Here is a 24797-nt window from a genome sequence, read left to right on the forward strand (position 1 = left end):
GAAAATTGATGGACCCTGCGCACTTCAGGGCACATGTATCTGAAGAAGTGTGCATGCGCACAAAAGTATACCCAGGATCAACCTTTGTCCGTCTTAAAGGTGCCTCTGGACTCACACGTTGTCCTGCTGCTTCAGACCAACACTGCTACCTATCTTTTGCTCTGTGAGACTGAATGTGTCATATAGTTCCCTGCGTGAACCCCGAGGGCATGTGGTATACGCGGGGAGCTGAACAAGCCCCAAAGCTATTAATATATTGAAAGGGCTTGTTTTTCCCAAGCCGCATTCAGGGTTTGGAAGGCATTTTCCTTCAGGTCAGTAACCCTGAAGTCTTTGACGTCTCCTTTCAGCGCGTGGTCTAGCTCCGCTCGGAGGTTTGAGTCATCTGGAGCCCTCTGGTTTCGGATAGGCCGTGCTCCCCCCCCCCCCCCCCCCCCCCCGCCACAACGTAATCTACATTGTGTGGGCTCATCCGTGGGTTTATGAGAGCCCAATTCGAGCATCGGATTTGACAGCTTTATAGTGGGTGTCCCACACGATTCCCAAGCCCACACCCCCAGGGATGAATGGAGCTTTCTGAGTGACAGGCGATTAAGAAATGGGCGAAGAAGGCAAAGGGAAGGGGTGCATTCCCCCCCCCCCCCGGGTTTTTTTTAAAAAAATGAAGAGTGATATGTTCAATTAAGTAGGTGTTCAGTGGAGGGATTAAATGAATGAGGAGTCGTGAGATACAGGTGAGGTATTTTTGGTGTAGTGGAACGCAGACTCTAATCTGGGAGAACCAGGTTTGATTCCCCACTTCTCCACTTGCACCTGCTGGTGTGACCTTGGGTCAGTCACAGTTCTGTCAAAGCTGTTCTGGAAAGAGCAGTCCTCAAAAGAGTTATCCCAGCGCCACCCACCTCACAGGGTGTCTGTTGTGGGGAGGGGAAGGGAAAGGAGTTTGTAAGCCGCTCTGAGACTCCTTTGGGTAGAGATTGGTATGAATCCAATCTCTTCTTCATCTTCTTCTGTGAGGGATAAAGAAGGGGAAAGGGGAGTGAGCTGGGGGGGGGGAAAGAGCAAACAACTGCAAAGGAAAGCAGATGATCCAGGAAGAAAACGGCAGGCTCATAGAGTTTTCCCTCGGATGACCGTGGCCCCGCCCCCAGCGTGCCCGGCGTCATAACGTCACTTCCTGGTGGCGCGTACGCCGGGGTGGGGTTCCCCCCGGGGCCCGATCTGCCAGCGGCGGGGAATGGGCCTCTGGGGCGGGGGTTTCCCCGCCCCCCGGGGGGACTTGGGAAACCTATTTTGGGCCAAGGTTTTCTTGTCACACTTCTGGTCTGTTTTGGGAGCCAGGCGACGGCTGGGGTAGCAGAAGCACAGGCGAGCTGGCCAATAAAGGCAGGGGCCAAAATGAAGCTTTCCCTTAGCTTTATTACAATATATGAATGCCTTTCTGCAGATGTCCGAAGCGTCTGCTTCATTACCGAACTCTGTTTTGAATATTTGCCTCGTATTGAGTTGCAGCGTTGGAACAGAACCTGGTTGCTGGCTTTTTGAAAAACGCGTTGGCTTTAGAAGGGGGTTCATCTGCGGGGTGATATTTGCAAAATGTGTAACTTTTTCCTTCCCTACCCCATCCCCCGACTCTTTTGAAGCTGTGCAGATTAATCATTAGCAGATAAAGAGCACAGAGCCATAAATGTATGGTTCAAATTCTCTGGTTGTTTTTTATTTTAAATACTCCACTTATAATTCTTTCTAAGGAATGCATCAATGAAAGGATTATGGGTATTCCTGCCCTAATTTGTTCTCTCACCAAAGCTGCGCCTCCCATTGCAGTTTATCACCCAACAGAATCTGACCCATATAAATGTGTACTAAGAAAGTGGCATGGCGGTCTGCAGTAGCTTTTAAGAGCTGATTCAAACTATTTTTTGAAGGTAGATTCAGGTGGGGAAGCCGTGTTGGTCTGAAGCCATGGAACAAAGTATGAGTCCAGCGGCACCTTCAAGACCAACCAGGTTTAATTCTGGGGTATAAGCTTTCGTGGGCACGCATATGTGGGTTTTTAAAAAATTGAAAACTTGTTTTCTGCCTTTCTTCACTCCTAGCAGACCAAGGAAAGTGGTACATTAACACAGTAGGCATCCTACAAACAGAGAGACTTAATTGTGGGGATGCTTTCAGACAGTGCGGCCTAAATGTACCCTGCATCCTGTACAGAATGATTTTTGGGGACTGCCATGTGGCTGAGAGAGTGTTTGGATTACACCTAGACCCCTCCCCCACACACACACAATATTCAGTATGTACATGAATCTCACATAATTAGGGTATATATAGAAAGAGCCATAATGGTCATCCAGCAGCTATGGAATTAGCTGCTGTAGATTTTTCGGGTTGTGTGGCCGTGGTGTTGGCATTGCAGAACCTGATGTTTCGCCAGTAGCTGTGACTGGCATCCTCAGAGGTATAACACAGAAAGATGGAGTACTCTCTGTGTCAAGGTGAGAAGAAAAATGGTAGGCAAGTAATTTATGCCTACTTAGCCGCCCTGAGCCTGCTTGCGGGGAGGGCAGGGTATAAATCAAAATAAAAAATAAATAAATACTCCGGAAGGTGGGGTAGGGCTGAGTCATTATCTTGTAGGAATTCCCCAGGCAATGAACATGCTAATGGAGGAGCTTTCCTGAGGAGGTTCTTTTGTATATGGATTGTTTCCTGTGGAGGTTTCCTGTTTCTTTAGTAGGTTCTTTTGTATGTGGATTGGCTGTTGAAATTCTAATCTTATCTGTAATGCTATTATCAGATGTAGAACCTTTTGTGTTTTTCAGGACAGGAAACCATGCCCTATTTATTTTTAAACTCTTTACAGATAAGATTAGAATTTCAACAGCTAATCTACATACAAAAGAATCTCAGGAAACAGGAAACCTTCTCAGGAAACAATCCATATACAAAAGAACCTCCTTAGGAAAGCTCCTCCATTAGCATGTTCATTGCCTGGGGAATTCCTACTGGCAAATAATAATAATGATAATAATAATAATAATAATAATAATAATAATTTCGATTTATTAATCGCTTTCCCCACGAGTGGGCTCAAAGTGATTTACAGTTACACTTTTAGACAGGGGACTAACAGTGTTTCATAGGGGGTAGGAAAGAGAACATATAATTCATTTTAATTGCACACGCCGTAACTGCACGGTGGAAACGTCTCTGGCTTGGATCAGTCATGTCCTGAACGGCTGCGTCGACCAGCTTGATGACGTTGGGGCTTCAAGACCTGTATCCACTGGTACAACGGAGATAAATAGTAGATATGTGACTTCTATTTTAATTAAACAAATACTATTTCAGTTGAACACCCTGACCTGAATAGTCCCGAATGCCCTGAAAATACCTGTGCGGACTCACATCTACCCAGTGCTGCATGAACTGCACTGGCTGCCTACTGAATTCCAGATCTGTTTCAAGGTGTTGGTACTTACCTTTAAAGCCCTATATGGCCAGGGCCAGCATACCTTCTAGACTGCATTTCCCCATATGAGCCCCGTAGAGCACTAAGGTCGACTAATCAACATCTCTTGGTAGTCCCCGACCCCAGGGACGTCCAACTTACCTCAACCACGGCCAGGGCCTTTTCAGCCCTGGCCCCTACTTGGTAGAAGGAGCTCCCAGGAGAGATCAGGGCCCTGTGGGATCTATTACAATTCTGCAGACCTGTAAGATGGAGCTCTTCCACCGAGCTTTTCGTTGAGGCAGCGGGTGCCCCTTCTTTGTGGCCGACCCTACCAGCGGTCTGGATCCTAACATCTTAAAATCTTCTACCACTGTTGATATGATTCTATCAGCGCTGACATGGTACTTAGGAGTAGAGTTTTAACTGCGTTGTATTTTACACTGTTGTTACCCGCCCTGAGCCCGTCTGCGGGGAGGGCAGGATATAAATCCAAATAAATAAATAGCCCCAGTTAGATCATCAGATCTTGGAAGCTGAGTAGGATCAGCCTTGGCAAGAGCTTGGATGGGAGACAAGGAATACCAAGGTCATGATGCAGAGGCAGGCAATGGCAAAGCACCTCTGAACGTCGCTCATCTTGAAAACACCACGGGGTGTCTTGACGGCACTTTCCACCACCATTTTATAGTCTATGATAGCGTGGGAGCCTGCCCAAAGAAAGACCCTGGCAGTATGTGTCTCCTCAGCTACGACTAAGTGGGTACAAAGACCAGAGTCATTTCGGGGGGGGGGATCGCGGGGGATCGCAGTTCAGGTGAGGTACGGGGGGGGGGGCACGTGACGAAGCCCCGCCCCCTGCTTCCGGCCAGCCCGCTTCCGGCCCTCATTGAGCCAGGAGGAGGCAGGAGAAGAGGGAGGATAAGTTGCTTCCTCCCTGCGTCTCCCCACCCCTGCCTGCCTGGGGCCAGGGAGGGCCTTCGCAGGGCTTCCTTGCACTCCCGCTGGCCTTGCAGGTCCACCGCCGGGCCCCTCATGGGGCTCGGCAGTGGAGCTGCAAGGCTGACGGCGGCGGCCGGGACCGTTGGGGGCGGGGTGTGTGGCCTTATGACACACTTCCAGTGATGTCAGGGGGTGTGGCATATGCTAATGAGCTATGCTAATGAGTTCCCCTAGTTCTTTTTCTACGAAACAACCCCTGACAAAGACTATTTGACCGGTACACTGTTCTCGTTTGGACATGATAGCAAACGAGAGGAAGGGCCATGTGCTTTATTGCTTCCATGGGAAGGACAGAGGGCCACCAAAAAAGCTCGCAGATACGGGGAATGGTTTCATTAGTCGCTCGGGTTCCACTGGCCAGCACAAGAAGGGACTCTTGCAGCTGTCCTCATGACATCAGTGGGAAGGAAGGGAACTGATCCATAACTTGATCTGCAAGGCCCAGTCATAGCAGACCCCAAATCTGCATTAAGGTGGGAGTTAGAAGGAAGCTCACTCCTAGAGTTGCCAACTCCAGTTTGGAAAATTCCTGGAAGTTTGGGGACGAAGCCTCAGAAGGGGGGGTTTGGAGAGGGGAGGGATGTCAGCAATGAGTGCAACCCCCCCCCCCGGGCGGCGTGTTTTTCTGGGGGGGGGGGACTGATCTCTCTAGTCTGGAGAGCAATTGAAAATTCCACGAGATTTCGACACAGGCACTCTTACTCCTCCCTCAGTAACTGCTTTGTGTCTGCACGGGGAACCCGTCATCTTTCTCTATAACGGCTTCAGAGGAGAATTAGACAAAAACTTGGTTTCTGAGATGCGCCCGTGGATGTTTCACAAAGCAGACTTTTCCAGAGGTTTTCGGGGTTTTATAGGGAGGTTTATTAGTGGGGCTCCTCAAGACAGCTGGCTTCTCCCTCCACCCCCTTTCACTTCCCTCACGTTCTTAATGTCTTCTCTAGGGCTTCATTAGGATGTTTAGCGTCGGTTACTTGATCCAGTGCTGCCTTCGGATCCCGTCAGCGTTCCGGCATCTGTTTACAAAACCTTCCCGGCTGCTCTCGCTTTTCTACAACAAAGAAAATTTCCAGCTTGGGGCTTTTCTGGGGTCATTCGTCAGTATATACAAAGTAAGTTTCTAAAGTGCTGAAAACATTGGAGGGGGGAAAAGAACGAGTACGAAATGATTCTAAAGTTACTCGTTCCCAGCAGCTGCACCATTGAACCCGCATCCCCCTTGCCGTGGGGCTGGAGCCCAGTCCCTTTCGCTGGCACACGTGTTAATCATCTTTCTTGTAAAAAATAATCATTAGTCTAAGACTCCAGGCTCTCTTTTTTTTTTAACTACAGGGAGCAGGAAGCAACAGTTTCCCTTTTCAAAGAGTATTAGATGAAGATTAGTTACAAAGGGGGGAGAAATCAAAACCGTTGTTTGGGCCTATATACACAGTACGGGTTTTCCTAGGTCCCCGTGATTGAGATGTGCCTTTGAGTTTTCAGCTGTGAACTCCATTCCAGGCTTGTGGAGCCCAATTTAGATCGACTGGGGGAGAAAGGATTTTTGCCTCCCCCCCACCCCATTTTCCTGACTTGAAACAGCCTCAATGGGGCCCTGTATGCCCCATTGGGGCCTCCATGTGTACTGGTGAGGTACCAGTGGAACAGATAGCCGTTTCCCAGGGCTGTTTCAGGTTAAAAAAAAGGGTGCCGGGGAGGAGTGGAGGCACAAGCATCTTCTCCCTACATGCTACCAGAACTGAGTTTTCCAATGCAGAACTTGTGAATCTGACCGACATTCCCATACTCAACCTGAGGACCGTATCAGTTTTCTTACAGAAATGTACTAGCCATTTAGGTATGACATTGTTTTGAAGGGTACGTGTCACGGCTCAGGTGGGGTATCACCTGATGCTGCCACCACTCTGGATTTAGAATCCCTTGAGAAGGCCCAGAGCACCCTCCCAAGACCTTCTGACCTCCCTTTTGGCCGAATAATAGGCGTGAGGACCAGGCAGAGTGAATAGTTTTATTTTATAAGAGGTCAAACAAACAAGGTGCAGAATTATAACAGTAAGTGGGTGAAAAGAAAAGAAATCAAATGTCCTAACGCGTCTAAATATATACTGTCTCTAGCTCACTATTCCAAGTGGCTCTAGACAACTCACCCTTCCCTCAGGATGAGGGTCTCTTCCCCGCAGCAGCCTCTCCTAGCCCTGTTCCCTGGGAAGAAGAACAGCTTTTCCTGCTGCACCAGATCTTTTATTCCAAGCCCTCCTCTTTTCCTGTTCGTCAATTTGGGCTCCAAAGCCTCTCAGGGGCTTCAGGGAGTTGTAGGCCCAGCTTCACCTACTGCTAGCCAGGCTCCCTGGGCCTAGTAGGCCTCTGGTGGCACAGCCCAGATCATGACAGTACGTATGGTTTTAGAGGTTCCCCATCATAAAAATGCACCGTGTTCATAAAAATTAGCCCGAGGGAGAAGGAAATTCATGTTGGTGAGATTGCTTATTGTCTGCAGGAAATGTCTTTTGCAGGGTAGCAGCTTTCAAAAACAGGAGCTCCCACATGCATACCTGTAGCCTGAGCTGGTATGGTCCCAAATTCTGTCCCCCTGTTCTGTGCGTGTGGAATGGCTGAAAAGAAATTCTCCATGGTGGCATTTTCCAAGTCGGCATGAGGCTGCTTATAGAAGAGCCTGGATGTATCCTCTAGTTCAGGGATCCCCCGTGTGGTGCCTCCGGGTGCCATGGTGCCCACCAGTACTTTCCCCAGTGCCCACTAAGTATTTTTACAAAGTGGTTGGGACCAGATGAGGTTTTTACCCGCAAGGCTTCTGATTGGCCATCGGAGACTTGATTGGCTGTGCATATTTTTTGAAATGTTGCTTTGGCAGCAGCTGCCGCCACAGCACAAGAACCTTCACTGCGTGAGTAAAGGTGATGTGTGGGTATGCAAGAAAATATTTCTAAACAGGGATCCCAGTCCCCCCTGTCCGGGAGGGGGAATCTCCTGATTTAGAGCAGGCTTCCCCACCTCCAACCAGCTGGCTGGCGGGGGTAAATCCCACCCCCAAATGGTATTTTTGGGCTACTTCTGGTAAAACCGGAAGTACCGCCCCTGCCCCCCAAATGCGATGATGTCACCCGGGAGTAACGTCATCGTGCTGGAAATGTCACACGGGGACGCTCTGGTATTTCAGCCAACTATGGCTTTGAGGGTGAAAAACCATAGAGTTTCACACAAATACAAGAGCTTCCCCACGCGATGTTTCCAGTGTGTGATAACGTCACTTCCAGGTGACATCATTGCATCAGGGAAGTCACACAACGTGTGTCCCCTGAACACCCCCCAAGGCCCCCCGCCGGGCGGAGGTAAAGGACCTGGCAACCCTATTTCTAAACAATATATTAATTTTAATTCTTTTAAACACTGCTTAACCCCATTCCCTGACATTGTGTGGTTGTCTCCGCCTTTGGCCTGATCCAGCATTGGCATCTCTTATATTCTTATATGGAGCAGAGGTCCATCAATGGCTATTAGCCACAAGGTATAGATAGGGACTCTGGGGCAAGTGATGCTCTGTCATTTTGGTGCTTGGGGGGGTCATCAGTGGGAGGGCTTCTAATGTCCTGGCCCCACTGGTGGACCTCCTGATTGGCACTGGTATTTCTGGCCACTGTGTGATACAGAGTGTTGGACTGGATGGGCCTTTGGCCTGATCCAACATTGGCATCTCTTATATTCTTATGTTCTCCTGCGGCAGCCATTTCATGGAGGTGCCCACCAACCTGTGTCAGAATTTCAAAAGTGCCCGCTTGCTCAAAAATCTGAAAGGATAGCTAAATAGGAGATGGACTTGAGCAAAGAGAGACTTGGATAAAATATTATGAACCCTTGAATAATTGTGCAATAACCCATATCCAAGAAGTTAAGGAGGTGGCAAAATCGTTTTTTGTTTAAAAAGATGTTAAAGAGATCTGTTTGGTTTTGTTGAGGATTTGCTGTCTTGTTTAACAATGGCCTCTTCATCTAATTTCTGTCCCCAAATACTGATTTTTATTACTTTATAAATTGCAGTGCTGCTGTGCAGCTACTAAATGGATCCTCAGAGCTGTAGTTGTAGTTACTCTGTTTCTACTTGATTAGTTTTCTTTTAGATATTACAGAGAGTTTTGCTACTGGACTATAGTGCTGTCCCATCTAACAAAGGTTTATCTGCTTATCCTGAACAACACAGGGTACGAGCTGCTTCTTGCGCTGGGTACGGAACTTGGATGATGAACTACATGCACTTATTGCTGGTAAATCTGTGTACTGCAAGTAAAATATTCTACTGTTACGTGTAGAGTTTAACATAATTTGTATCACATGTCCTTAGCCAGCAAAGGAAACCAAATAATTCCCCACTGTGGTGTTCCTAATGCCCGGGACTAGTATTTTTTATTCATCTTTCTGCATGCTAGAAGGATCGTGGCATAAAACCAGAGACCCAACCATCATATTTAGAACAATCCGGGGGTTATTTTGTGGTCGTGCAGCAGAAAGAAGGGGCAACTCGTTGGACGGCTTAGCTCCCGTGACGCCATAGAACGGCCACAAGCGTTCTGTCAGCAGAGGGAATGAAGCTGTCAGGAATAGAATTGTTTGCTTCTGTGAGCAATGCTGACTGAAAGATTTGGCTGGGGAGAGTGTTCTCACAGGCCACAGGGACAGGAGACACAGGATAGGGTTGGCTGGAAGTCCCGGGCATTAGGAAATAGCGGAGAGTGGAAATATTAAAGAGAGAGTGGGCAGCGTCACAAGTATTAGGTGTGTGAGACAGGTGGTGGGTCAGAGGAGGCGCTGGACAGTTCTCTCTTTATTTGGGTATTGTGGCGACGGAGTTTGGCTCTCTGCAGTAGCACAAATGTGACTGGTTCTTTCTTGTTGATGCAGGGTCCTTGGCAGGAGTTTCAATGATGTTTTACAAAAGTACTACTATCTCCATGTACCTTGCTTCCAAACTAGTGGAGGTAAGTTTCACATCTTCATTTATTCTAAAATACGTATTATGTAGTCTCAACACATATGAGGAATGCGTGTGCGCGCATGTCAGAGTCAGTAGAAGAAGAAACAGATGAAAAGATTGGGTTTAAACTCCGCCCTTCACTACCCGAAGGAGTCTCAGAGCAGCTTACAATCTCCTTTCCCTTCCCCTCCCCACAACAGACACCCTGTGAGGTAGGTGGGGCTGAGAGAAGGAGGAGGAGGAGACTGGATTTATACCCCACCCTTCACTGCCCAGAGGAGTCTCAGAGCGGCTTACAAACTCCTTTCCCTTTCCCTCCCCACAACAGACACCCTGTGAGGTAGGTGGGGCTGAGAGAGCTCTTGACAGAAACACTGCTCTTTTTCAAGAACACCTCTTATCAGAACTACTGCTTGCCCAAGGTCATCCAGCCAGGTGCAAGTGGAGGAGTGGGGAATCAAACCCGGTTCTCCCGCGCACTTAACCACTACACCAAACTGGCTCGAGAGCCCTCTTGAGAACTGCCCTTGAGAGAACGGCTCTGAGAGAACTTGTAACTGACCCAAGGTCACAGTCCAGAGTGGGGAATCAAACCCGGTTCTCCCATATTAGAGTTCACGCTCCTGACCCCTACACCAAACTTAGTGAGGCAAAGAAAACAAACCTTGCTGCTTTCCACAGGGACGGCAGATACGGCGGAATCTCACCCAGGCACTATGTTCTAAGTCAATGACGGCCGACTGGCAGCCTCTCAAGCACTGTCCCGGCTGTTCGTTCCCTTCCGTCTCCATACGAGATGGCCACTGACTCGGGTTCCCTCCCCCCACTCCTCCTTCCACCTATGCACATAATAAGAGGATGTCGAGAAGCTTCTGTGAAACATTTGCTCTTTCAGAAATAGGGGATTCCATAGAGTAGTTGCAGAAAAAGGCTCCATTCTGCAATATGGTAGATCCTTCTTACTGTGCAGAAGGGATGTTGCTGGTTGGGAAAAAGGTCCTTGGCTTCCCACTCAGTAGTAAGAGTGAGGACACCCTAGAGCAGAGGTCCCAAACATGGTGCCTGTGAGAAGAGAGGAGATTGGATTTATACCCCGAGGAGTCTCACAGTGGTTTACAATCTCCTTTCCCTTCCCCTCCCCTCCCCTCCCCTCCCACAACAGACACCCTGTGAGGCAGGTGGGGCTGAGAGAGCTCTTTCGAGAACTGCCCTTGAGAGAACAGCTCTACAATAACTTGTGACTGACCCAAGGTCACACCAGCAGCTGCATGCAGAGAAGTGGGGAATCAAAACCCAGTTCTCCCAGATTAGAGTCCGCACCCCTAACCACTACACCAAACTGTGGCTCTCTTGGCACCCTTGGCTCCCACTGATACCCCTCTTGGTGTCTTCCTAGTGTTTGTAGAAAGTGGGTGGAGCTTTCCCACAGCAAGCCTTCTGATTGGCCATTGGAGATTTGATTGACTGTGCCGATTTTTTTAAAAGTTGCTTTGGCGGCAACTGTGTGAGTGAAGGTAAGCCGCAGCAGCTGTTTTGTGGCTGGCTGTGCCTCCTGTGGCAGCCAGAGGCATCAGTCTGGAAGCCTGGACCCTCTCTGGCCAATGTGCCGGGGAGAGACTTGGATGCCATGGCCAGGGGTGGGCAATCCAGAACAGCGTGGGCAGAGGGGTTCCTCCGGGCATGCGGAAGCTGGCCCTCCCCACGCTAGGTGGCTCAACTCACGGCACGGCTGTACTAAAAGCTTCATTACCTTTCCATCCAAACCTGTGAGCCAGGAACATTTGACGGAATTAGCATTTTGGATACCATTCAAATTAGTGTCAAGCCCTTGTTCAAGTGGCTTTTTGAGCCTGCCTGGTCAAGCGGATGATGGAAGCCCTGGGTACAGGCCCTACATGAAATTGTATCACGCTGTGAGGCTGCTGGAAGGCCCATGATCGCATCAGCCGAACCAGGCCTTAGATGCATTTAAGCCGCACCCATTTCAACATGCTGCAGTACAGTCATAGAATCATAGAGTTGGAAGGGACCTCCAGGGTCATCCAGTCCAACTCCCTGCACAATGCAGGAAATTCACAACTACCTCCCCCACGCACACACCCAGTAACCAGTGTTCCGTCTAAGCTGAGTTCGTGTGAGCTAGCTCACAGGGTTTTTATCCTCTGGCTCAGATGTTTTTGTCTTCGCTCGGGATGGATGGCTCCAGAGCAGACTAATTTATGCAGCATCCAAATCGATGGCTCACAAGTCTAATGCCAGCAGCTCACAAAGTAGAATTTTTGCTCACAAGACTCCACAGCTTAGAGGGAGCATTGCCAGTGACCCCTGCTCCATGCCCAGAAGATAGCAGAAAAACCTCCCGGATCCCTGGCCAAACTGGCCTGTATTCAGGGTCATTTTTTCCGGTGAAGTGTAACCTTATATTTTGGAGTTATTAAACTACACGGCAACATCATTTTTTCCATTGTTTTGATATTGGTCACTCGGTACTTTAAAAAAATCAAATTTATTTGCATGTATTTATTTAAGAACATAAGAGAAGCCAATGTTGGATCAGGCCAACGGCCCATCCAGTCCAACACTCTGTGTCACACAGTGGCCAAAAATACCAGGGGCCATCAGGAGGTCCACATTGAGTAGCTGTCTTTCTACCTTGTGGAGCTCAAGGTGGCTTTCAATGCAAATGAAACAATTATTTTAAAACACGCACACACAAAAAGACCACAGTTTAAAATCTCAATTAGGACTGCCACTAAATAAGACCTGGAATGAGTCACATGCAGTCCTAAATAAAGCTTTCCTCAGCTGCCCCCTGAAGACAGAGAGTGGAGGGGCCAGGCACACACCTCCTTCAGGAGGCTGCTCCGCAATCACAGGGCTGTCACCTTAAAGGCCCCCCTCTCGTGTGCCCGCCAAATAAATGGACTTCCTTGATTGATGGGACAGTCGGGAGGGCATCTCCCGGTGATCTTAATTCCTGGGCAGGAGTATGTGGGAGAGGACAGTCCTTCAGATTATCCATCTCCAAACTATGTGGGGCTTTGAAGGACAAGGTAAAAGGTAAAGGTTCCCTTGCTCGAAAGCCAGTCGAGTCCGACTCTAGGGTTGCAGTGCTCATCTCCGTTTCAAAGCCGAAGAGCCAGCGGTGTCCAAAGACGTTTCCGTGGTCATGTGGCCGGCATGACTAAACACCAAGGCGGACGGAACGCTGTTACCTTCCCACCAAAGTGGTACCTATTTATCTACTTGCAATTTCTTGCTTTCGAACTGCTAGGTTGGCAGGAACTGGAACTAGAGACGGGAGCTCACTCCGTCAGGCAGCACACTCGGGTCTCGAACTGCTGACCTTCCACAGCCTGCAGTTCAGCGTCTTAACCACTTGAGCCACCGTAGCTCCTCAACACCTTGAATTGGGTGTATTCTCTAACCCTAGAGAAAAATTTCACAAGTGTCCCTTGCTCAGACAGTGTCCTCTTCCATACCCAAACATACCTCCTGATGGCCCCTGGTATTTTTGGCCACTGTGTGACACAGTGTTGGGCTGGATGGGCCGTTGGCCTGATCCAGCATTGGCTTCTCTTATGTTCTTAGGGATTCTGGAGTTCTGGTCCTGCTGGTGGACATCCTGATGGCATCTTGGCTTTGGCCACTGTGCAACTCAGAGTGCTGGACTGGATGGGCTGTTGGCCTGATCCAGCATTGGCTTCTCTTATGTTCTTAGGGATTCTGGAGTTCTGGTCCTGCTGGTGGACATCCTGATGGCATCTTGGCTTTGGCCACTGTGCAACTCAGAGTGCTGGACTGGATGGGCTGTTGGCCTGATCCAGCATTGGCTTCTCTTATGTTCTTAGGGATTCTGGAGTTCTGGTCCTGCTGGTGGACATCCTGATGGCATCTTGGCTTTGGCCACTGTGCAACTCAGAGTGCTGGACTGGATGGGCTGTTGGCCTGATCCAGCATTGGCTTCTCTTATGTTCTTAGGGATTCTGGAGTTCTGGTCCTGCTGGTGGACATCCTGATGGCATCTTGGCTTTGGCCACTGTGCAACTCAGAGTGCTGGACTGGATGGGCTGTTGGCCTGATCCAGCATTGGCTTCTCTTATGTTCTTAGGGATTCTGGAGTTCTGGTCCTGCTGGTGGACATCCTGATGGCATCTTGGCTTTGGCCACTGTGCAACTCAGAGTGCTGGACTGGATGGGCTGTTGGCCTGATCCAACATTGGCTTCTCTTATGTTCTTATGCTCCTGGTTTAGATCAAGATGGGTAGCCGTGTTAGTCTGTTTGTAGCAGTAGAAAAAGGCAAGACTAACAAAGACTAACAAAACCTGTGGCAGGGGAGGAGCTCTCATGAGTCACTGCAGACTTCAGATACATCTGAAGAAGTGAGCAGTATCTGAAGAAGAAAAGACTCTTGCTCTTTTCTGATGCTCCTGGTTTGGTGCTAACAAGGACAGGCTGCTCTTGCTGAGGAAATCTAGCTGTGGTGCAGGTGGTGCCGTAAAAGGAGGTAGGCCGGCCTTGCCACAGGAGTGGATGGAGTTGCTCTTCCCAAGTCACATGAGCCACAATTGGTCAGAAGAGACTGAGAAGCTCTGGCTGGTTTGTTGGGGGGTTTTTTGCAAAAGGGAGCAGAGGAGAACAAAAAAATAGATGCAAAAAGTGAGATACGGGCAGATGTTGTACAGGAAAGCCAATCCTGGAGGTTGCCGTTCCTTTGAGGACAGCGCTCTCGGGAGCGGAACAGGATCAGCAGGCCGCCTCCAAATGCTTGGGTGGAATTTGAAAGAGAGCAAGTCAGGTTGCGGGTTTGTCCCACGTGCTGATTTTTCCCATGAGGCGAAATGGTCAGGATTGAAACACACAGTGACAGGATTCCCTCCATCAGTTTGTCCTCTGCCTCTTGCCTCGTTGCATTCTCTTAAGGGCTCACAAATGGGATGGTGAGTGCCGTTGTCTTCAGCTGCAGTATAATCACTAGGTTCTGGCCCAGCTGCTGCTGCTGCTGCTGTTGCCGCCTCTTTCCGGAGTTTACTCTGGGTCATTGCAGCAGTGGTGAAGCTCTGTGTGATTTACCCCACCCCGTTGCTCCAGCCAGGACCAGCTGGCCAGAGAGCACCATGCTGCTTAAAAAGGGGGAATTGTGGGGATGAAAATAAACTTGGATGGTTTTCTCTAAAATGGGTGGGTGGGTGGGATAATCATAGACAAGAAATTGCAAGAGACTCTGGAGAACTGTGACTTTATTTGATGTTACTGTCTTCAAGAGAAACAAACATTTATATCAGGAACGTGGACCAGTTGTTATACTCTGAGGCCCTCAACTCTCCTCTTAAGGACACGAGCGTAGTGCCAGCCAAACATTTGGTCACTTGAAAAAATTGCAGCCGCGCAAACATAAAGCAATCATAACAAACAGCAATCCCTCTTTCCAGTTCTGAGATAATGGTCCCAGTCTCAGAATACTTACAGGCCAAAGAGAGCACATGCTGGAGATGCATGACGGGAACTTGGGGAGTGTCATGTGACCCTCAAGTGCCGGAAAGGGGATTAACTCCCCCCCCCCACGGACCATTTCCATAGTTGCAAATGCCCATAGGCAGCTTCAGGTGGGGGGGGGGGTGAGGAGGGGAGAGATAGTACCTGTCATTTTTTTCCTTTTTCTTTCCAACGCTTCAAGTTGCACTAGGGCTGCCAAGTGGGGGCGGGGGGTGGGTAAACCCCCGCTTTGGAGGCCCGATTTCCGCCGCCACGGAATTGGTCCCCGGGGGGAACCCCACCCCCCGAAGCGCAGTGTGGCTGCGTCACCAGAGGTGACGCAACCACGTAGAGCTCGTTGTGTAGTCGTGTGTCACTTCCTGTGACGTGCTGGCGGCGCACGCGCACACACACATCCCACGGTAGCTCCTGGAGCCTCAGGACACTCCCCCGCCGGTGAGTACTCAACGACTTGGCAACCCTAAGTAGCACTGATGGAGGAACAATGCCAAGGAATCTCCCCCTCCACTCAGTTTTGTGGCCCCAGTCTAGATCATCAATCAATCAATTAATTAATTAATTAATTCAGACTTCTTGACCACCCTTCCCTGCGGGCAGGGCTCAAGGGCAGTTTACAACAAGGTAAAAACAACAGAAAATTAAATTAGGCTAAAATCATAATGATAAAATACCGTACAATCGATATAATCAAATATAAAAAGGTAGTCTGTTCCAGGATGGCAAGAATTCCAGAAAAGATTCCAGCTTCCCCTGCCACGTTCCCTCTAAGCTATGCAGTCTTGTGAGCAAGAATTCTACTTTGTGAGCTCCTGGCATTGAAGTTGTGAGCGAGCGATGTGGCTGATGCATAAATTAGTTGGCTCTGGAGCCCTCCTTCCTGAGCTGAGACAAAAATGTGTGAGCCGGAGGCTAAAAAACGGTGAGCTAGCCCACACTGACTCAGCTTAGAGGGAACAATGTATCCCCTGTAGCCTCCTGAGGGGGGTGGAGGAGGGGAACTGGGAGGTATGAGAGTGCCGGGGGGGTACTGTCCCGTCGCTGTCGTCAACCCAAGGCCTGGCGGAACACTTCTGCCTTACCAGCCCTGCGGAAAGGTCATAAATCCCACAGGCCACGGGTGTTCTCCGGCAGAGGGTTCCACCGGGTGGGCCACCATGACTGTCCTCCCCACTGCGGCTGTTCCTATTTTGTTCTATTGACTTCATCCATAGCCCGCCTTTCTTGCTGAGACTTAAGGCAAATTACAAAATATGAAAATAATTCAGTCAGCCAGCATAACACATACAGTGAACAATGCAGTGGAACCAGGAGTTCCGGACTGGAATGCGTTGCAAACCCCCCCCACCACCACCACCACCTGTTGAAGGCACGAAATGCCTGAATGCCTAACGGGGTACAAAGGTGGAAGGCAATGCAGCAAAAGCAAAGTGATGCCTGCAATGAATCTTGCAGTAGACTGCAATCCTGGACCTTTATACTCCTGAGCTGTTCCATTATCCTACTGTTTTAAGTCTTAACTTTCAACCATTGTTTAGGCCTGACAGTTTGCTTTTAGGTTTTTGTGTAAATCTGCAAATGCGCATTCACAGTTTTCAGCCTTGAGGAGGATAGTGTATGGTTAATGTGCTACTTAAAAACAGCCAAAGAGACTTCAGGTTTCTCTGTGCCTGTTTTAAGTAATGCTCCCCACAGGTAGGAGTAACAACATAACACTACTGTTTTAATCCCTTTACTAAAAGCACGTCCCATTTTAACTCCTCATGCTCCCTTCGGTCATTGTCTAGGGGTCCCTTGCAAGTGCCTGGCCCCAGGATGGCTCGGTTAGCTGCCACCAGGGGAGGGCCTTCTCAGTTGTGGCCCCGACCCTGTGGAATGCACTCTCAGACGATACCTGTGCCCTGCTGGGCCTTGTTTTGTTTCTGCAGGGCATTGAGAGCTGAATCGTTTAGGTTGGCCTTTGGAGGGTAACCACATTTTGGGGCTTTTAAAATATTTTTAATATTTTAATGTTAATATTTTATGCTTGTTGTTTGTTTTAATGTTGTTTTTATCTTACTGGTTTTAATGTTGTGCATCGCAACATGACCCTTCGGGCGTGCAGCAACTAAAAAAAAAATTGAATTAATAAAATGCCCTCCTGAACATTTCTCTTTTTGTACATTCTTTGAAGTGATAGTGTGGGGTCATTCCTGACCACGGGCAGGCTGTTCCACAAAGTGAAAGCTACCCGAGAGGCAAACGTAAGGGCTAGATTACACATATGAGGTACTGATCACAGGAGTCCAGCATCCTGATGAGCAGCTTAAGAAAAGGAGATCTGTGCCAGCTTCTTGAAGACCATCAGGTGCCCTTAACACTCCTTGACCAGGAGAAGGCAGAATTGACACCAAATGGCTGCTACAACTTCTCCTTTCTAGGGCCAGAGCAGTGCACCCACTTTACTCTTCTTCGTTGCATCTCCTGCCTTTCTGGAAACTTTTGTCCCGTTGGTTTCTTTCTTTTCTTTTCCTTTCCTTCTTTCCTTTTTTTTTTTTACAGGCCATGTACTTCAAAGGCATCGAAGCTGGAAAGGTTCCCTATTTCCCTCACGCAGACAGCATCATCTATGCTGTATCCACTGCGATCTGCTTCCAAGCTGTAAGTGTTTGGTCTCCCGTTGGAAACCATGTCTGAAATCGATTGGTTGCAGTAGAGCAAAAGGAAGCTTAAGGTGAAGAGGCACACTGAATCATGAAATTTCAATCCACTTTCAGTGCACTTTGCAACTGTTTTTTATTGTGTGAAATGGCAACATCCACTTGCAAACGATCGCTGAAGTGCATTGAAAGTGAATTGAAAGCGTGTGGTTCAGCGTGTGCGAAAGCATTCGTAGTAATTCATAAATCTGGTGCCTGGTTGTGCATTTTCCATTAGTAGGTTTTATAGTACTGGAGAAGAAGAGACAGCTGAATCTTTCTGTGGCAAATAGAGACAGTGAAAGTTAAAAATAATAATGAATGGTTTCCAGTGCCAGTTCAACAAATACCTGCTCACATGATGATCCAACTCATGCAAATTTGTCTCTTCCGTTTCCTGAATTGAAAAATTGATGTCATTTTCAGACCACACGTTGCTTGCTTGCATATTCCGTGGCACTGCTCTGTGTGAGAAGTGATTTGCAGAAGGGGTGTCCCTTTTGCATTACCAGAACCAACTCTGTGCATCTGTGGACCAAACTGCACGTTGCATATATCCAGAGGTCATTTCGGGGGGGATCGCGGGGGATCACAGTTCCCCCGGGTGAGGTACGGGGGCAGGGCACATGACGAAGCCACGCCCCCTGCTTCCGGCTGTCCCGCTTCCGGCCCCCATTCAGCCAGGAGGAGGCGGGAGAAAAGGGAGGGTAAGTTGCTTCCTCTCTGCCTCTCCCCACCCCTGCCTGCCTGGGGCCAGGGAGGGCCTTGGCGGGGCTTCCTTGCACTCCCGCCGGCCTTGCAGGTCCACCACCGGGCCCCTCATGGGGCTCAGCAGTGGAGCTGCAAGGCTGGCGGCGGCGGCGGCCGGGACCGTTGGAGGCGGGGTGTGTGGCCTTATGACACACTTCCGGTGATGTCAGGGGGTGTGGCATATGCTAATGAGTTATGCTAATGAGTTCCCCTAGCTCTTTTTCTACAAAACGACCCCTGCATATATCACATGATTGCCATGGGAGCTTGCAACTACTTGACAGTTGCAAGTTCTCTGCAGCAGCTCAATTTAGCAGCATTGCAGGGGGCTGATTCGGATTGGAATCATAGCGTGCAGGCAGGAAGAGCTCCACCCCCCACATTTTCCCAATCTGAAAGGACCTCATTTTGGGGCTGCACATGCACTGAACGTTTGCACCTACAGCCTCCAAACAGGATAAATAACGCCCCTCCGATACCATTTTGGTCAGGAAAAGTATGTGCAGAGAGAGGGGGGATGCAGGAGTCTCTCCTCCCCCTGCACCCAGGTCCCGATCTGAATCACCTCCCCTGCAGTTCTTCTGAATGAAGTTCCTTATCATATGGCTGCAAGTCCCTGTGGCTGTCATATGGTTCACATTACATAGGGTTGCCAGGTGGACTTACCCTGCTGGCGGGAGGGGAGAGCTTTCTGGGAGTGGGGTGGGTGGGGTGACATCACCAACGAGATGACATCACCTGGAAGTGATGTCATCATGCCGGGGATGTCGTACGGCAACAGTCTAGCATTTGGGGCAAAACTCTATGCCCAAAACACTAGAGCGTTGCCACGCAACATCCCTGGCATGATGATGCCACTTCCATGTGATGTCATCATGAGGCGGCTGTTTGGGGGTGGGGCTTCCTCCACCAGCCAGCTGGCTGGTGGCAGGCTGAAGCCCCAAAATCGGGGGAAAACCCACCCGGACCGGGGGTCTCACAACCCTATTCCCGTAACATCAAGTCTGGCCCTGTGTTGCAAAGGGAAGTGCAGATAAATGTCACATGGGAAAAAGCATCTAAGAATATGAAGATCAGGGAGACAGGTGATGCTTACTGATCTTTTGTCAGTGGTACTTTGGCTGATTGTACATTTGCAACAATGTCTTAGGAACAATGGATTATTCTGACAAGCGGGAATAAGAATTGCAGGCAGAGAGCTGTCTGACCGCAGTGTTTCTAGCTGTTTGAACTAAACTCAGAATTCTTGTGACAGGCCGTGATGGAAATTCAGAACCTGAGACCTTCGTACTGGAAGTTCCTGTTACGATTAACAAAGGGCCGGTAAGTAACTGGGGGTGATTTCAACAGCACAGTGGCACTTCTGCAAAAGGGCGCTGGTCCTACTTTGCATTTGTCTTATGAAGGAAGGCCAGGTTGAATGAACGGGACTAATACATTTTTGTATTGACTCTTACTTTCAACATTATGGGATTTCTATGGAAATTCCTCCCACCTTGTGTTCCCTTTAAGTTTCCCAAGCTTCTGGTCAGGTCTCAGGGGTTTGTTTCCCACAGACTGCTTGCCACAGCTTTTTCTTAATTCAGTGCATAGATGCTTGCTTTTTCGCACCTGGTCACAGAGCTCATAATTTATGTACTGGAAACAAGTCTGTCCCCTGGCTGTGTTTCTGCATGCCGCCATCCACACTGCAAGCTATATCCTGCTCTGGCTTAAAAAATAAACCCGGAACGAAAATTCTTATGCTATCGGCGCAAAGACCAATTGTGCCAAGGAAACCCAGTACAAGTAATGCAGTGTGTGGAATCCAGGTTGGGCATTTATGCTGTTCAGTAATTGTATTGTATTGCATTGGTGTACAAAAATGCATGTGATTTTAAAATACAAAATCGGGTGGTGGAAGAGCATGCCGATGGCAGAGATGCTTGCCAGATCACTGACAGGAGGGGGAGGGGAAATAAGCCAGTTGGAAGGAGAGCTAGTGTGGTGTAGTGGTTAGAATCAATGTTCCCTCTAAGTCGTGGAATCTTGTGAGCAAAAAATCTACTTTGGAAGCTACGGGCATTAAAGTTGTGAGCGAGCGGTTTGGCTACCGTATAAATTAGTCTGCTCTGGAGCCATCCTTTCTGAGCGAAGACAGAAATCTGTGAGCTGGAGGCTAAAAAACTGTGAGCTAGCTCACACTAACTCAGCTTAGAGGGAACACTGGTTAGAATGCATGATTAAGACCAAGGAGAGATCTGGATTCCAGTCCTAATTCTCCAATATACCTCTGTTCCACAAGTGACTTAGAGCCATAGAGAAAAAAAACTTCCTTACTATCGCCTTACAAAACAATATCTTAGCTCCCTCACTTATGATAATGCGAGAGAGATGGTGAGACAGAGACTATTGGATATCGCCAGACAAAGTGATCTTAACAGCACACTAAAATGGTGTGCCCTTCTGGAGCCAATTAACAGGGTAGGTCCCATGCTTTTCCTATACCATCTAGAAAACCACGAATACAGGAGAATGTTCACTCTTATGAGGTGGGACACTCTCCAAAGGTCATAGAGGGAAGATTCAATAACATACCGTTTGAAGATCATATATGCCCCTGCTGTAATGAAGGAGTAGGGACTCTAATGAGTGTAATAAATGATTGCAAGGCATATAACAATTATCGTGATACCTTTCCATTTTCCACAACTATTCCTCTCACTTCCAGTCAAAAACGCAACTCCTGAAGAACTTTCTGGATAATAGGCACCCGGAGGCTATGCTTAAATTAGCCAAATTTGGCTGGCTTGCCTCAAGAACCAGAAAGTTATTAGTAGGTCCGTCAGGTAAATGTTAGGCATTTAGCCCCGCAACCCTGGAGTCGGATTCGACTGGCTTTCGAGCAAGGGAACCTTTACCTTTTATGTGTGTTACAATGGCTATGTCCATTATAATTGCCATTGTCTCATATCTGTATGTTGCGTTTTATTCTTTTATATTTTTATAATTGTTTTATTGGATTTCCTGTTTATCCTACTTTGGTTCTATCTTTTTTAATGTGCTAGCTTTTGCTGTGAATAAAATCTATTTCTGTTTCTGCCTATTGTTAGCTGTTTCTCTCTTAACCCCCAGGCATCACGTTCCGCTGTGGGCTTTATTCGTCTCCCAAGAGGAAGAATACAACTAATTTCATCTTGAATCTCTTCATTTTTTCCCAGGTTCGCCGTGATGAATAGAAGAGTTTTAGATGTATTTGGTACTGAAGCCTCTATGCATTTCAAGGATTTCATACCTAAACTTGACCCAAGATACACTGTTGAGCCTCCAGAACTACCCGTTGAACGGCCTTGGAAGTGATGCATTAGCCTGTGATTAAATCTGACCAATGTCTGTCTGGGAGAGTTAAGTTAATTGTAACAGTCGAGTATACGGAAGAGGGCCTGTGTTCCGCTTCAGTATTATTTCTGTGAGTTGTTTCTTACCAATCAAAACATACCGAAGAAGCGCTGTAGAAAGGCGTGGGCTGTAGTTCCGCCCCAACCTTTAGTAGGGAAAAAAAACGACGACGCTGGATCACTGTGATTGGTTGACGATAGTAGGTTTTTTTGACAGCATTATATATCAGTGAATTAATATATCAACAATGAAGAGTACCTGAGTGTGCTTAAAATCAAAATAACATTTTTTGGAACTATTCATTTTAATTCATTCCAGTAGGTAGTTTAAAAAAAGAAAGAACTAAGAATATTTTTGCATTTAGAAAAAAAATGAAAAGGACATTGAATATATATATATATATATGATTGGTTGTTGCTATGAATTTTATTTCAAGAGTCAGATTTTAGTGGGGATTTTTTTCCCCTAAGTTCCAGATAGTATTGATCGGTTGGTTGGTTTTGAGGGTGGGAAGAGAATATTGTTTGGTTGGGTTTTTTTAAATTCAGTCACTGCAAAATGTTTAAAGAGCCAATATCTAGTATTCTATTGATGACTGCCCTGTTCATGTCCAGATTTGGCTGTGGCAAACTGCCTTCCAAGAGCAACTGGCTTTCTCCTAAATCCAGTTTCACAGCTGGAGTTTCCACTAAGAGAATGGGAAGAAACACTGAAGCCTGAGGCCTTGGTAGCAGAGGTTTCTGAGACCTTGGCATAGATACCTGCAAAAGACAAGGTCACCTTGGGAAGGGAATGTAGCATTTTGTGTGTTGAAGTCTCGCGAAATCCTGGATCATCTTAACCACCACAACGAAGAAAGCACGTACAAAAGACTCGCGAAAACGGCTGCGTCCTTCGGTTCGGTACGGACTTCATTTTGTACGCCCGCCACGCAACGTCGGTAGTTCAGCAGCCTTCAGAAGGAATCAAAGCTCTGCAGTTCAACAGATGAAGCAAAACGTATTGATTTGTCATAACAGCGATGCTGTTTACTTCTGTCAATGTTTTTCCTTGTTAAATTGTTTTCGAAACTGTCTAGCAGCCACGTATATGGACAGACAGGGCAGGCAGACCATCACTCAGAATCCATTTTTCTCTTGCCTCTGCTGGTTCCCAATGACAGTTGGACGTTCTAATCCCCATTTGGACAGTGGGCTTAGTTATAGCTGTTGCATCAGCTGCAACAACAGACCCTGTAAGGGTTTTTGTTTTATCTGCTTGTTTGTGGGGAAGAGACACACAATCTGAAGCTCGGATCCATCCGTTATGCCAAAAAAAACCCCACCCAGAATCCCTCCTCCTGAAAGGTCGGTGATTGAAAAAGACAGGGTATATTGCGCAGATTCTGATTTAATTGCTGTAAGTTATTTTTTCCCAATTATGTATGTATATAGATAGATTATATATATATAAAATAATATATATCTATATGACAGAATCTTTTCCCCACCAGGTACTGTAACTATGACGTTTATATCGAAGCAGCAGCCACTGCATAGTGCTTTTGTTAGGACCAATGAAAAATTCACCGAGTTGTGAGGAACTGGTTTGTGAGGGTTTTTTACTAGTCCCAATAAAAGTATCACGAGGCTGTTTGAATGTCCTTTAAAAGATTATTTCAGACTGACCAATGAAGCCGCCTGTATTTTTTTTTGTTCGTTTGTTTTGGCCTGCTTTGCAAAATGAAGTTGTGCGTATGTTTTAAGAGAGTTCTACCTGTCCTCGTTAAATACCACATTTGGGGTTTATTTCTCATGTCATGTTTAGTGAAGCCCTACCTGCCCTTCGGAGAAGCTGGTTTTATTCAGTGTTTAACAGCGCAGCAGCACCAGGGATTCATCTTCCGATGGTTGCTTGTATGGGAGCGATTAAAAAGTTGGTAGCCAGACAGGCAAGGGTGATCACAAACAGCTGGTGAATCATTCGGTCAGAATGGCAGTCGCTGAGATGCACTGGCTGAAAGTGTGCCTACCAAGAACTCTTTGCACTCAGGGACCTGTCCCATCCCTTTTTGGAAGGGTGGGGAGCAATGTTCCCTCTAAGCTGCAGAGTCCTGTGAGCAAAAATTCTACTTTGTGAGCTACTGGCATGAAAGTTGTGAGCGAGCGATTTGGCTACTGCATAAATTAGCTTGCTCTGGAGCCATCCTTCCTGAGCGAAGACAAAAATGTGTGAGCCAGACGCTATAAAACTGTGAGCTAGCTCACACTAACTCAGCTTAGAGGGAACACTGGTGGGGAGCACCTGCTGATGAAGTTTGGAAATATATTTGTGTAACCTCAGTACCCAACCCCCCCAGCCCTGATGGAGCAGAGGTCCATCAGTGGCTATTAGCCACAAGGTATAGATAGGGACTCTGGGGCAAGTGATGCTCTGTCATCTTGGTGCTTGGGGGGTCAACAGTGGGAGGGCTTCTAATGTCCTGGCCCCATTGGTGGACCTCCTGATGACACTGGTATTTCTGGCCACTGTGTGACACAGAGTGTTGGACTGGATGGGCCATTGGCCTGATCCAACATTGGCGTCTCTTATGTTCTTATGTTCTTATAAACATTTGGATGGGTGGAGGAAGTCTTTATAACGGCTACATTCGCAGACATCAGTAGTCCCCATGAAGAGAAGAGAGAAGAAGAGATTGGATTTGTACCCCACCCTTCACTCGGCGTCTCAGAGCAGCTTACAATCTCCTTTCCCTTCCCCTCCCCACAACAGACACCCTGTGAGACAGGTGGGGCTGAGAGAGCTCATTTGAGAACCGCTCCCAAGAGAACAGCTCTGAAAGAACTTGCAACTGGCCCAAGGTCACACCAGCAGCTGCGTGTGGAGGAGTGGGGAATCAAACCCGGTTCTTCCAGATCAGAGTCCGCGCTTTTAACCACTACACCCAAGCTGTAATATGTTACACAGCTGTGACCTGGATAGCCCAGGCTAGCCTGATCTCGTCAGATCTCGGAAGCTAAGACGGGTCGGCCGTGGTCAGTATTTGGATGGGGGACCACCAGAGGAAGTCCGGGGTTG

The 24797-nt window shown here is 48.0% G+C and overlaps 1 protein-coding gene across 1 annotated transcript in view; it reads left to right on the forward strand.

Moving 5' to 3' along the window:
* Positions 1-21975, forward strand: part of TMEM135 (transmembrane protein 135) — a 264168-nt gene extending 242193 nt beyond the window's left edge. The window contains exons 10-15 of the mRNA XM_015427835.1: positions 5398-5565; positions 8670-8733; positions 9368-9444; positions 17476-17574; positions 19618-19685; positions 21563-21975. Of these exons, the coding sequence (XP_015283321.1) occupies positions 5398-5565; positions 8670-8733; positions 9368-9444; positions 17476-17574; positions 19618-19685; positions 21563-21701 (615 nt within the window). The 3' untranslated portion in view covers positions 21702-21975. The remainder of the gene's footprint in view (positions 1-5397; positions 5566-8669; positions 8734-9367; positions 9445-17475; positions 17575-19617; positions 19686-21562) is intronic.
* The last annotated feature ends 2822 nt before the right edge of the window (positions 21976-24797 follow it).

The sequence above is a fragment of the Gekko japonicus genome, unplaced genomic scaffold, assembly GCF_001447785.1.
Source record: "Gekko japonicus isolate JY-2015 unplaced genomic scaffold, Gekko_japonicus_V1.1 scaffold612, whole genome shotgun sequence".
Classification (NCBI taxonomy): Eukaryota; Metazoa; Chordata; class Lepidosauria; order Squamata; family Gekkonidae; genus Gekko; species Gekko japonicus.